Source organism: Nicotiana attenuata, unplaced genomic scaffold, assembly GCF_001879085.1.
Source record: "Nicotiana attenuata strain UT unplaced genomic scaffold, NIATTr2, whole genome shotgun sequence".
Lineage (NCBI taxonomy): Eukaryota > Viridiplantae > Streptophyta > Magnoliopsida > Solanales > Solanaceae > Nicotiana > Nicotiana attenuata.
This window is the reverse complement of record NW_017670619.1, coordinates 13,968-28,539: the sequence shown is the minus strand read 5'-3', so window position 1 is coordinate 28,539 and position 14,572 is coordinate 13,968. Positions and strand designations below refer to the sequence as shown.

General features: G+C 34.5%; 1 protein-coding gene across 1 annotated transcript; it reads left to right on the top strand.

Moving 5' to 3' along the window:
* Positions 1-8,349: 8,349 nt before the first annotated feature.
* On the top strand, positions 8,350-12,514 carry LOC109241583 (beta-(1,2)-xylosyltransferase). The gene is made up of 3 exons (XM_019408340.1): positions 8,350-9,127; positions 10,410-10,559; positions 11,099-12,514. The coding sequence occupies exons 1-3, from the start codon at positions 8,429-8,431 to the stop codon at positions 11,819-11,821; spliced, it is 1,572 nt and encodes a 523-aa protein (XP_019263885.1). The 5' UTR covers positions 8,350-8,428; the 3' UTR covers positions 11,822-12,514.
* Positions 12,515-14,572: the final 2,058 nt, after the last annotated feature.

Below are 14,572 nucleotides of genomic sequence, written 5' to 3'. Positions count from 1 at the left end.
AGACACAATCAATCAAATACCGTTTGGTACACGTAAGGACATTTTGGAGGAATTAACCATAATGAGTTTTCTTTTCTCACACAATTTGGCATCAAATCTCAATTTAAACTTGACCTGAAGTCTAGGCACTTTAGCACATAGTTATTCTTCATATATCCTCATTTAAAAAGAATAACATATTAAACACATGAAGAAGTACCTCCCACATACATTTTTACAACAATAATTCGCTTAACATAATAAAACGAGTACTGCATCACTTATATTTTGAACTTATAACATTACGCGGGCACCATGGAAGCTCAATTTCTAAAAGACGGGGTTTTAGCCCTACATACTGATGATATACTACATGATTTGGTGGTGCAGTGACATTAGTAGGAACAAGGGTACTCCCCTTAATAATAAGTTCTACCAATCCCTCCATGGCTCAACACATTCTTCTAACAAGTCCTTGGGTAATCCACTCGGACTCGATGGTGGGATCAATCCCTCCTTACATGCTTCAAATTCGCGGAGTATGGTATCAAAAGTACCAATCTTGAGAATAAGACTTAGAAAGGAAATCAGCTCCCTAACTTGAGCTCTATTGCACGATTTGAGTATCAAAGAAGGGTGAAATTCCTAAATGTCTGAATAGCCTCCAACTTATAGATGTGGTCGACAACACACCGATAAGAAGGACTCTACTAGACACGGCTCCGAGACATCCTAGGACACTTTAAAACCTTAGGCTCTGATACCAAGTTTTGTCACGCCCCAAAATCCGAGGAGCGCAACCGGCGCTCAACCGAGTAAACCCGACCGAGCAAGCCTGTTAGATCTCATTCTACCCAAACTAACTCATGAATAAATAGGAGATGGACTCCATTAATCAAATTCTATAAACATATCATTAACAATTCTCATTTCATTTTCATTAGCAACTTCATTCGCAATATTAAAGGTATTAGTTTTATGGTACGCGCTTTGCGCGTGTACCCATGTCAGTGAAATGACAACTTTTTAACTTTTTAAGAATTAATATAAATATTATTAAATAATATATTTGCATTAAGAAAATATATAAGTTCTTAAAAATTATGAATACTTATCATGTTTAGCTAGCTCGATAAATGAAGTAGTATGACTTATTGTGATTGTATTTTCACCAATTATCGAAATTATCTGATTGCCTTCTTTAATTCTCTCTCATCATTCCCTCTCTCTTCTATATATTTGTTTTTGTTGTAAAGTGTCGTTTTAAAATGTTATACTTAAAGAGTCAATGAAGAGTAAATATTATTTGAGTACAAAATTAAAAGAGTTCAAATATAATATCGAATAATAATTATGTTATGACAGAAAATTATGGCCATGTTACATTATTTAAATAAGAAGGTAAAATCTCGATTGTATTTTAAATCCTAAATATCTAAACTTCCAACATATTTTAAAATAAAGAAGGATTCATCGGGTAACAGTTAATGAATGTTTCAATTTTGAGTTTTTGTATTTAACTATTACAAACCACTTTTGTTTTCATTCGCAAAGCGGTGATTAGGTAAAATAGGAACTGGTACGGGACAAGACACTCGTGAAATACTCTTGGACTTATGTGTGGGCTCCTATTTTGCAAAGCTTACACCTCAAGCGCTCGACATATGCTTCATATGTGTCTGACGCTTTACACACGAGCTCATCCCACAATTCGTGTGCTGCTTTGTGTAATTAGCTTTGTGGATCAGAAAAATTTCATTAACAATCTTTTGACTTGTCAAAAGCTCTCCTAATTAATTGCATTTCAGAAATCGAAAACACTTACTTTATGGAAGTGAGTTTGATAGAACCTCTCATTCAAAAATATTTCATGTTATAATTTTTGTTAGGCCTATATTATTGAATTCTTTATAATTTTTTCTTCAAATCCTGATTTTTACTTTATTTCGTTTGAAATTAATTTTATCATATTTTTAGGTGATGAAACATATTACTTGATGTTTAGTGTTTGGTGAATAACAACATATAAGTATTTATATCCATTAGTTTTCTTTTAGTAATGATTAGAGTATTGAATTATGTTTTAATTTATTAATAGCTTATTGGAAGCATATAACGATAAATTGTATTATGTAGTTGTGAACTATTCCTTGAAAATTATATTTGTAAATATTTTATTAACCTGAAAAGGGACCTCTTTTTTGTAATTAAATAGTTTCACTTCATTAATCACGTTTTTCTATGTAAAAAAAAAGGGACTCTAAATCTAAAAGAAGTGCTTTCGAAACTTTCCAAATGGGAATTTGCAATGTTTCGGTCTTTAATTTTTTTATTTTTTTCTATTTTCTTCTTTGAAATTTACGTTTTCTTTTAGCCTATGTGGCTTAGAAGTCATATTAATGTGAATGTGCAATGTTTTCCCTTAAGCTTTTAAACCTAAAACCCGTATTATGATGTGTTATTAATTTTTTTTTTAAAAACAAATATGGTATGTCACATAGTTCAAATAAGAAAAATTTTAATATAAAAAATTTAGTTGATTTAGAAGTCCTAAATATTAGAAAATAACTAAAAGTCCTAAATATTTGAAAAATAATTATATAACTATTGCCCTAAATATTAGAGAAATAATTAAATGACTATTTTGCCCAATGCGAAATCAATTTTTAAAGGGTAAAAAAGGCGAACGACATTTCACTAAGGGCCTTCGTGCTTTTAATATAGTATAGATTAGAAGTTTTATACATCATTGCCAAACATCAATATTCCAATTTTTAAATCCCCATGCCCGACACTACCCACAACCTGTCTACGGAGCCTCTAAATACAATTGAAGAATAATATGGAAATGCCGGCAACAAGGCTCCGGCTATACCTTACACAAATACCAATATAAACTCCGGAGGAAAGGCGGCATGAGCCACGTAGGGCCCCGAGAGGAAAGGGGCTCACTAATATAGCTGATGGAAAGTGGAGGAGGTGCTACTGTCGGTGAACTGGAGTACCTGCTATAGAACCACCTACCATCATAACACGAATGTAGCGCTCCTGGTAAAAGGGACGTCAGTACATTTGAATTGTACTGGTATGTATAAACAAACTTCACCCCAAGTAAAATCAAATAACACACACAAGTAACAGACATCAATAGAATCAACGATCAAATGCACGTGAAAGAAACAATCAAAGCCAAACAAGTTTTACAATATCTCCTTTTCCCCTTCAACATTATCACATCAATGATTTCAAAAATTTCTCATACTTTCATTTCAATAGTGTTTTCGATCACTTTCCACCCTTATTACCTCGGCCACCCTTATTACCTCGGCCACCCTTATCACCACAACCCACACCTTATTACTTCGTGTTGCGGCGGGCAACCCGATCCTACCGAACAATCACAATTCACAAACAACACACAACAACAACAATTCACAAGAACAACAACAACAATTCTCAAAGAACAACCACAACAATTCACAAGAATTTCCGTAGCCATCAATACCACTTCATCATATTCAACAACTCATATGCAATTTAAGTCACCACAATAATTACCCACAACAAGCCAAATATGTTATTACCACAGTTGTTCCAAGTGCATCATTTACGATTTCCTTCCATCATTTGTTTTTCAGTTCTTACCACATAACACTTTCACAATCACACACCCACATTTGGTTTGTTTCCATTTACTTGCACCATCATATCGTAAGACTTAACCAACAACGTTCAAGGCACATAAATCACAAGAATTCACAAATAGTTCACATAAGTAAACACATACTTCCATGTCGACATCCTCAAGCTTTTACAAACTTTGCACATAACAAGATAGGCACATCAAATCACTTCTCACAATCACATATAACTTGGTGGTATGGAAATCAACTAAGGCAATCAATTCACATATTCTCATACAAGGTACACATACCGTATGCTCGTCATAACAAGGGGGATTCTACAAGAGTTAAAGTTAGCCATACATACCTTTCTTGAGCTTTTCTTTAATTACTACGATATTCCGGAAATTCTAGCAACTTCAATCTATTTTGGGACATAGCAAAATTACACACAAATTAGGAAGATATTCATAATTCTAGCTCATTTGAGCATTTTATCAAATACTAGTTGAGTATCTTGATATCAAATCCCCTTTTCAAGATTTTCTTCATTCCCTAACCCAATATTTACTTATTTATGTTAAGTGATCTTCCCATAAACCTAAGTTGTACATGCATGTATACATAATAGCATTACACCCAATAATCATACCTCAATACCCCATCTTATACTCCAAACTCGAAATTAAAAACCTAGGGTATAGAATCTTACCTCTTAGATGAAGAACTTGTGATTGGGTTCTTTGATTCTTGAAGATTGATGCAAGGTTTGGATGATTTAAATGTTGGGTTCCTCCTTCTCTCTCTAAAATGCTCTCAGCTCTCTCTAAAATCAGTCGAAAATGACCCCAAATGAAGCCCCAAAGGCTATATATTGAAATGGGGTCGGGTTATAAAATTAGAAAATTAACCCTCCGATGTCAATTCTGCTATAGCAGAATGGATCGCAGAACGCGAATGCTGGCCGCATAATGCACCGCAAAATCGGTGCCCAAAACTGGGCTACACTGGCCCAGTCTGCGACAGAAATGCGACCGCAGAGTCAACAATGCGACAGGAATGCGGTCGTAGATTTGACACAGGATAGCATTTTCCAGCCTTTGGTAATTTGATCATAACTTTGCGTAGGAATGTCCAAATGACGAACGGTTTGAAGCGTTGGAAACTAGACTCAAAGACCTTTCATTTGATAGTTTATTCATCACATAAAATATTATACATATTTAGATGTGCTTGTTCAAAGTAGGGACTAGTGCAAGATTATTGGGAATTTTTGCCTATTATGGACTTTTCCAATTTTTCTTAGACTTTGGCCTTTCCTTGGACCCCAAATTACTTACCATAAGACTTATACACATATTTACCAAATCCAATGGATGTACACCATGTTAATAGCACATAAAAATGTTATAATAAGCCTACGTGACACCACGAAATCCTAACTTACTTAGCGAAAATTTCCGGGGCCTTACAGCGAACATTCGAACCCGTAAACTATATAATTTCTAAACCCGTAAACTTTCAAACACATAAACCTCTAAACACATAATTTTGGAATTTGTAAAATTTCGAACCTGTAAACCGACAGATGAAAAAATTAAAATTGAAAATATTTATAAAAAAAAAAATTCCCGGGGGGGGGGGGGGGGTTGGCAGAAAAACAAAAAAACAGAAAATTGAAAATTACAAAAAAAAAGTAATTTTTTTTATCCTTTTTGGAGAGAGAGGTGGGGGGGTGGGTGTGGGAGTGGGTTGGGGGATAGGGTGGGGAAGGTTGAGAAGGAGTTTTGGAAAATGTTTTCCCTTCTCTTGATAAGGAAAACATTTTTCTCCAATTGAAAGAAAATGAGTTGATAAGGAAAATGTTTTCCAAAATATTTAAGCCAACCAAACATGGGAAAATTGAAAAACATTTTCCGAAAAATATTTTCCTTTCATACCAAACACACCCTAAGTCTATAACTTTATAAATATATTGCTCTTTATTACTATTCGATAATAATGTAGTATCTAAGTCAATTTGTACGAACCTTAATTAATTAATACTACATGTTACCTTTTACCAACATTGATACTGAGTAATTTTGTCTCTAAAAATATAGATACAATTAGATCTTTCTATAATAGCATCCCTATATAACAATACTTCACTATAAAAGCAAGCTTTTTCGGAATCAATTTTCATGTTATGTTATAATGCATGTTTTCTATAACAGCACTTCGTTATAACAGCCAAAAATATTCGGAACAAACGAGGCCGTTATACAAAGGTTTGACTGTATATAGAAAGAATACCTAACATTTTTTGGCTCTGAAAGTTGATCTTTGTTTATACCAAGTATATATTAATAACCTCTCGAGTGTTTACAGGTATGTCACTCTTATAATAAGTAGATAAAGATATTTAACAAGAAAAAATTAAACGCAACGTGGGAAAGATTTCTTTTTGAATTCTTTTTCATATTAATATTAATGCAACTTACAACTCCACCTTGTATCGAAAGGGAAAAAAATGAAACATAACGTTCCCAAGTAACAGAGTTATGTATACTTAAATGCTTCTTTGTGGAATACATTTATTCTGCCCAAAGATCATTGATTGATACTTGATGGGAACATTAATTTATTTGCTCTTTATGAGGCTTGACACAATCTTAGGTGGACCGGAAGGGAAGTGGCATGGTCAGATATTACTCCATTAGCTAAAGTCACACCACGACATGCAACTTGAGAATGGGACGGGAATGGCAAAATTTAATGATTTTGACTAAGAGTGTGTTTGATATAAAGGAGAATATTCTCCATAAAAAATAAGTAATTTTTTTATTTTTTTTCTAGTGTTTGATTAATAACAATAAGTAACAATGAAGAGGCGTAGCCCAATGGCAAAGGGTGATCAAGAGGGCCTTACGGGCGCGGGTTCATCTCCACTCTCCACAATTTTGAAGGGGAGCCTTGGCGTAACTGGTAAATTTGCTGACATGTGACCAGGAGCTCACGTGTTCAAGCCGTGGAAACAGCCTCTTGCAAAATGCATGGTAAGACTACGTACAATAGACCCTTGTGGTCCGGCCCTTCCCCGGACCCCGCGCATAGCGGGAGCTTAGTGCATCGGGCTGCCATTAAGGGTTGTGGATTTGGTTTGTGAGGGGGGGGGGTAACCTCGAGTTGGTGGGCCGGGGCGAGACAAAGGCGGATGCGTAGAGTTTTTTGAATATGGGTGCACCACTAAAAAATTGAAAAATATATTAAGCAGGAATTGATTCATGCTCCTCTAGGTAAATAGTCGAATATTCAACTAAGTGCACTATTAAATCTTTTTGAAGTATGAGTGCCAACATATAATATTAGACCAATTCTAGAAAACACGTAGGAGAGGTTGGGTTGGGGGGTGTTAGCTGGGGTCGAAGAGGGGGGGGGGGTCAATGGCGGGGAAGGCAGGGTCGAGAACGAGAGGTGGATCAGGAGTCGAGGCCAATGGCTAGATGGGGCGGGTGGTGTCAGGAGTGGTGGTGATTCTAGGTGGCAGGAGTTGATTGGGAGGGTGGGGGTGGGGGAGGTGTAAGAAATGTTGAATGAGAGTTCCGATAAATACTTTTTCTTCTCTTGGTAGGAAAATTATTTTTCTTAAATTGAAGAAAATAAATTCATAAGATAATTATTTTCTCAATAATTTAAGCATATCAAACGTAAAAAAAAGTTTGCAAATATCTTTTGAAAAATCATTTTGTCCTAAGAATAAAAGGCTGGCGTCGTCCATGCTTAAGAACAATACTGATAGTAGTATATATTTGTATTGCTTGGGATCAAATTGTACTACATTTTCGTTCAGCAAAGCTAATTCAACAAAATTGAGGAATTAATTTAGATTGAAATTGATATGTAGAAAATAAAGGAGATACAAATTGCAACTTCTCATCTCAACATTCACTAAAAATGAAGTACAATTTGAGTCATCGTTCATTTTATTTGATAATCCACGTAGGCATAAGCATCCTTTTGCATACAAGATTGAAATTTATTAATCAGCGGTTTTGTCGGGAAATTATCAAAAACAACATATTGTATAAATAGCAAACGTATAATTGTAGAAATCTATTTACTGGTAAGTATTTCCGGTAATTACGAGTTGATAACTTATTAATACATAATTTAAGTTATATACATAGACATTATAAATTTTTTAATTGTGTAATAGTTTTTATACCTCCTTATTTAGAATTAAATTAATTTAATTTTAAGATTCTCATTTTATTGTAATTCACAGTCATATATTTATGCCTTAGTTTAGAAAAACACAAATTTAATTTTTTTTATTTGTTTCTTAAACTTAATACTCAATTAAACAAATTCAAACGAACCGAGTGTTTGTATAAACTTCAATTTAATCACCTTAGTAAATTATTAGTACTGCATATAAATAAGGATATAATATAGTGGGCGTTTGGACATAAGAATTGTAAAATTACAAAAAAAGATAGAAAAAAATTTTCAAATGAAAATGGTATTTGAAAATTAAAGTTCTGTTTTGACATGAATATAATTTTGGATTTTTTTTTTGAATTTTTATGAGTGATCTGAGCACAAATTTTGGAAAATAATATTTTGGATTTTTTTAAATTTTTAAAAAGTTTTAAAATTCATATTCAAGTGAAAATTAGAAATTGTATGACCAAATATATTTTGAAAAAAAGTGATTTTTTTTTAAATACCGTAAAGTGTAATTACATCTCAAATAATCACACGTTACTAACGTCGTTAAACCCTCTGTACTAAGTAGTACACACGAAAACAGCCAGTTAGAGAGAGAGAGAGAGAAGAAGAAGATGAACAAGAAAAAGCTGAAAATTCTTGTTTTTCTCTTCGCTCTCAACTCAATCACTCTCTATCTCTACTTCTCTTCCCACCCTGATCACTTCCGTCACAAATCCCCCAAAAACCACTTTCCTAATACCCAAAACCACTTTTCCTTGTCGGAAAACCACCACCATAATTTCCACTCTTCAATCACTTCTCAATATTCCAAGCCTTGGCCAATTTTGCCCTCCTACCTCCCTTGGTCTCAAAACCCTAATGTTGCTTGGAGATCGTGCGAGGGTTACTTCGGTAATGGGTTTACTCTCAAAGTTGACCTTCTCAAAACTTCGCCGGAGCTTCACCGGAAATTCGGCGAAAACACCGTCTCCAGCGACGGTGGATGGTTTAGGTGTTTTTTCAGTGAGACTTTGCAGAGTTCGATTTGCGAGGGAGGCGCAATACGAATGAATCCGGACGAGATTTTGATGTCTCGTGGAGGTGAGAAATTGGAGTCGGTTATTGGTAGGAGTGAAGATGATGAGCTGCCCGTGTTCAAAAATGGAGCTTTTCAGATTAAAGTTATTGATAAACTGAAAATTGGGAAAAAATTAGTGGATGAAAAATTCTTGAATAAATACTTACCGGAAGGTGCTATTTCAAGGCACACTATGCGTGAGTTAATTGACTCTATTCAGTTGGTTGGCGCCGATGATTTTCACTGTTCTGAGGTTAGATTTTGAAACTTTGTTTGATCTTTAAATTAAAGGTTTGAACTTTGTGAATGTTGGCAGATATGGAATACAATAATGGATTTTATTTGATCTGTTTAATGAATATTGTCTAGAACCTCAATGCTATAAATATTTGTTTGTTGCTTCATTAATTAAAGAGAATATCCCGACTAGATGCCAGATAACACCAGTTAGTTGACTTTTGGATTGGATTGCATTTCATTTAATCAGATATGGTACTCATTCTTAAATGTTTCACTAAAGAATTCGTCAAGATTTCAGAGTTTATATATATAGGTGTATTTGGAATTCTGGATTTGGATCTAGTATTGAATGGATTACTGAACTTGTACTCCCCGGTCATCTGGGTAGGAGCAACAGATTAAATTCAAGGGTTGAAAAGTAATACTGAGTCAGAAATTAACCACTTTAACTTGGAAAATGGTAAATGTATGTGGTCTAAGATGATTACTCCTATAACTTTTGAGGTCTAACATGGAGAAAGTTAGTTGATTTATGCTCTTTCCTTTTCCCTTTATTGATTTTGGTTTTTAAATTCTATCAATTCCTCTGTTTGATTGCTTCTCAAATTGAACCTTAGACGTAGTAGCAAGCCATTTTTTCTCCTTTCATCTCTTTATTTCCGTTTTACACACAGAATATGGTAGCATCTGTCTGAACTGGTTAATTTTATTTCTTAAAATTTGCATAACTAATTCGAGTAAATGCCTTTTGAAGCTTTAGTTGTACAACTGGTTTTTGCTTTTTGAGGACTGTCAACTTGATTTGACAGTGTTTGATGCATGGCTTGTAAGTTAGGAGCAACTTATATCTAGGAAGAAATCCCAACCAGCGATAGGGGGCTGTTGCTTGGTTACGAGCTACTGGATCAAAGTTCAAGTTTGACCAGTTAATTTTAGATCTTCACCAGGATAACATTTAGAGTCTAATCAAATACTGAAGCAGTATTGTGCACTAATAAGAGGAACACATGAAGGATGTAGCGCTGCTAGGTTATGTTACCTTATTTACTAATGATTGAGAACCAGCTTAAATGATGACAAATGGTCTTATATTTGCTTTTTTACATTGCTCATGACTTGAGATATTTCTGGATCAACATTTTTCAGTTCTTTATGTACTTATCAAAAACTATCCCTGCTAGATGTTAGTGTTCAAGCAACCATGCTAGCTTTTAAGGAAGCTCCTTCTTTGATTCATGCCATCTTTCCGTAATCGATGCCTTACGTTACTGTCATTTTTCTAATTTTCATTTCAGTGGATTGAGGAGCCGTCACTTTTGATTACACGATTTGAGTATGCAAACCTTTTCCACACAGTTACCGATTGGTATAGTGCATACGTGGCATCCAGGGTTACTGGCTTGCCCAGTCGGCCACATTTGGTTTTTGTAGATGGCCATTGTGAGGTATGTTTGAAAGTATTGATAACGATGGCATGCATTGTACTGTGTTATGGATGAAAGAAATGAAACCAGCAATTATTTTCTAGCAGGCAATGCTCTTGAGATGCTTGTGTCAAATTGGTCAGACTTAATCCTGAGTTTCCATTTGTTTCAGCTTTCTGTTTGACTGAACTACAATAATTGTCCTGATACCTAGTTGTTGCGGTTGGCTCATTCTTACTTCTATTTACGTGTCACTGTTTCTCTGAATGGTCCCTTTGTGGTGAAAGGAGCTTTTGCTATGTAGAAAAACTAGCAAAGATTTCATTTCTGGAACAATTTTTTACCTTACATCACGTCTCGTAAAATTGCTTCTAACTGTATACTTTAATTCTTGGAGAGATGCTTTCATGTGAAGAAAGTTCCTTCACACTGCTGGAAGCTTGCCACATGAATTTTACTTGGCCATATTGGGGCCGTGTTTTGATTTATCTTCAAATTCATTTTCTTCATGTAATTCTTTTGAGTAATTTTTTTTTTCTTTTCTGTTTGAAAAAATTCAGACACAATTGGAGGAAACATGGAAAGCACTTTTTTCAAGCCTCACTTATGCTAAGAACTTTAGTGGCCCAGTTTGTTTCCGTCATGCCGTCCTCTCGCCTTTGGGATATGAAACTGCCCTGTTTAAGGGACTGACAGAAACTATAGATTGTAATGGAGCTTCTGCCCATGATTTGTGGCAAAATCCTGATGATAAGAAAACTGCACGGTTGTCCGAGTTTGGGGAGATGATCAGGGCAGCCTTTGGATTTCCTGTGGATAGACAGAACATCCCAAGGACAGTCACAGGCCCTAATGTCCTCTTTGTTAGACGTGAGGATTATTTAGCTCACCCACGTCATGGTGGAAAGGTACAGTCTAGGCTTAGCAATGAAGAGCAAGTATTTGATTCCATAAAGAGCTGGGCCTTGAACCACTCGGAGTGCAAATTAAATGTAATTAACGGATTGTTTGCCCACATGTCCATGAAAGAGCAAGTTCGAGCAATCCAAGATGCTTCTGTCATTGTTGGTGCTCATGGAGCAGGTCTAACTCACATAGTTTCTGCAGCACCAAAAGCTGTAATACTAGAAATTATAAGCAGCGAATATAGGCGCCCCCATTTTGCTCTGATTGCACAATGGAAAGGATTGGAGTACCATCCCATATATTTGGAGGGGTCTTATGCGGATCCTCCAGTTGTGATCGACAAGCTCAGCAGCATTTTGAGGAGTCTTGGGTGCTAAATCTGCTCGACAGTTTAGTTCGGCTTTTCTCTAAAAGACTGGGAAGGATAGAGGAATTCGGGGTTCTGGAACTTGGAGCCTGGGATTGTGTAAAATATGTTTCACACGCAGTTCTGTAGTCAATTGTTGCAATCTAGGTCCTCATTCTGGTGTTCACAAGCTTGGCAATTTCCAGCAGCTACTAATTTATTTGCCCACTCTGACTCGGCTATGGACTAGCAGAGCAATCATATCAAGTAGAAGCATGAAATCCTGATTGTGGAATGGGTGAGCTCATTGCAGAGCATATTCTTTATGGTGTTGAAGATTACAATTCACAAGTAACACGTGTATGTGAAGGATTGGGTTGGTACACTTTCTTACAATTCATTGTCAATTGTTTTATCATAGGATAAGAACATGAGAAAACCATCCATGTTCTGTGTTGTTTTCCCATCAATCTGGACACCCTCTTCCCTCCTTATGTAGAGATGATTTCAACAAAGTTTGTTTTCTAGTTGTAATACTTGCACTCACAATTACAGTTTTACATTCAACACATCAGATGTCAAGTTTAAAGGCATAAGACATTTGACATCTTGAAGAAGCAGATTAACAAGAACGTCAGTATGATGTTTCAGTGAAGATATGGTTGTAACTTGTAACCAACATAGATTTTGTCATATTTTAAGCTTTGTCTCTGTTATTCTCTTACACTGCCGCTAAATAGTGTTCGGGTTTTTGAGCCGTTAATGAGGACATTCAACATTCCCTTACAAATTTTTCTTCTTCTTCTTCTTCTTCTTCTGTATGTACTTGTGCTTGAATTTCACTTTAACTCTATCCTGTTATAATACGATAACAATAATACAACCTCTTAGCGCAATGGTGACATTAAGTTAAAAAGAAATAGAGTCGCCTGGAGTTGAATAAAGAGGTTGTACCTCAAGATTTTAGGATGAAACTTTGAGGACGAACAACGAAAAAAGTTGAGCAATTTATACATTGCTATACATTACATATACATTATCTATACATTGATGATACAATGGGCTATATGACTGTAAATTAGGCTAGCGTTTGGCCAGAGATCTCAAATTTATTTTGAAAAATCTGATTTGGGTGAAGTTTGGTTTGAAGATGAAAATGTGTTTGGACATACGCTTTCAAAACATATTTTCCAACTTTATTTTGGAAAGACATGTATATAATTCCCAAGTTTTGGGATTTTGGCCCAAAATCAGCTCAATAGCTGATTTTGGGATTTGAAATTTGGGGTTTGGGATTTGGCCAAAATATGAGCAAAATTTATGGCCAAACATGAGTTTTGAAAATAAATCCCAAATTTATTTTGGGAAAACTTATGGCCAAACGGGGCCTAGATGTGTGGGCTGTATGCCCATTGAAAGCACCAGTTAATTCCATATACATTTAAAATATTTATTTTACTTTGTATACCTATTCTATAAAACTTTATTTACTTTTTAAATCTTTAATATCATTATATGCCATCAAACAAATCCCACATTTTAAGGGGCTATATTATCTCTCTTTAACATATCTTCCGTCAATATTTTATATCCGTATAATATCAAATCTCTCAAACTTCTATTAAGCATCAATTACGAAAACAAATCCTTGTTTTGAGGAAACTGGTTCTTTCACTGATTTGTTCTTTTCAACTATCACTTTCCAACTATCACATAATCACTTCTTTCAAGTTTTCCCTCACAAGAAAATAGCAAATAATTATCCTCAAACACGCATTTTTGAACTGGGAGAAAGCTTATGGCAATACGAAACAAGCTGCAAACATAGTTATTGATTCTGAAGCTAGCCGAAGAATACCATGAGTTGGCGTGTCAACGAACGCAATTAATAGCTTTTAGGATGCGTATTTTTGTCTTTAAAACATAAGCGCAGTTGGAGATGTTGGCTGTTTTTTACTTTTATCTCAATTGGCCAGTAACTTAACCTTCTTAAAGATGATTACTTTTAATCGTTTTCTTTTTAACTACGTACATTGTTATGGTTCAATTTTAATTATTATTGCTTTTTGTCGCAAACGTGATTTGCATTAGTTTTGTCTAATCCAGCCAAGAATTTCAATCCTGACTACTGATAAATATTATATTTCAAATTAGAATATTGTAGATTTTTTTTGAATTAAAAAGTGTATTTCAAAATAGAATATTATAGTATGTTTGTTTTGAATATTGTATTCCAAAATTAAAATATTATAGTTTTATTTAAGGTTGAATAGTGTATTCTAAATTAGAATATTATGGTGTGTTTGGTCTAAATAGTGTATTCCAAATTAGAATGTTATGTTTTTCATATTGTGTTTAATAGTGTATTCCAAGTTAGAATATTGTGTATTTATGTAGAATTGAATATCATATTCCAATTTGGAATATTGTAGTATGTCAGGTTTGAATATTGTATTCTAGATTAGAATACTATGATTTTTATTTAGAGTTGAATAATGTATTTTTATAAAGTTTCTGTGCAACGAATATTTCTTTTTCAGAGTTGTACTTTTCTCTAAAAGGTTATGAATTTTAAAAAGATGTCAAAAGTTTCCAGTAGAGTTTTGTCTAAAATTTTATGTTTTACGCTTCATATTTATCAAGTTATTCAGAACATAAAGAACTTGGTTAGACTGGAAAGCCCTTACATAGAATTTGTAGGATTAAAAAAAAGGAATTCTGGTGGAGAAGTGTAATAGGTTTTGATTAGGAGAGAGAAGTGAATCTTAATATACTCTACATA

Coding starts and splice junctions, on each gene's coding strand:
- LOC109241583 (XM_019408340.1), top strand. CDS start 8,429: ATGAACAAGAAAAAGCTGAAAATTCTTGTTTTTCTCTTCGCTCTCAAC. Junction 9,128..10,409: donor ATGATTTTCACTGTTCTGAG/GTTAGATTTTGA, acceptor TTTTCATTTCAG/TGGATTGAGGAGCCGTCACT. Junction 10,560..11,098: donor TTGTAGATGGCCATTGTGAG/GTATGTTTGAAA, acceptor GAAAAAATTCAG/ACACAATTGGAGGAAACATG.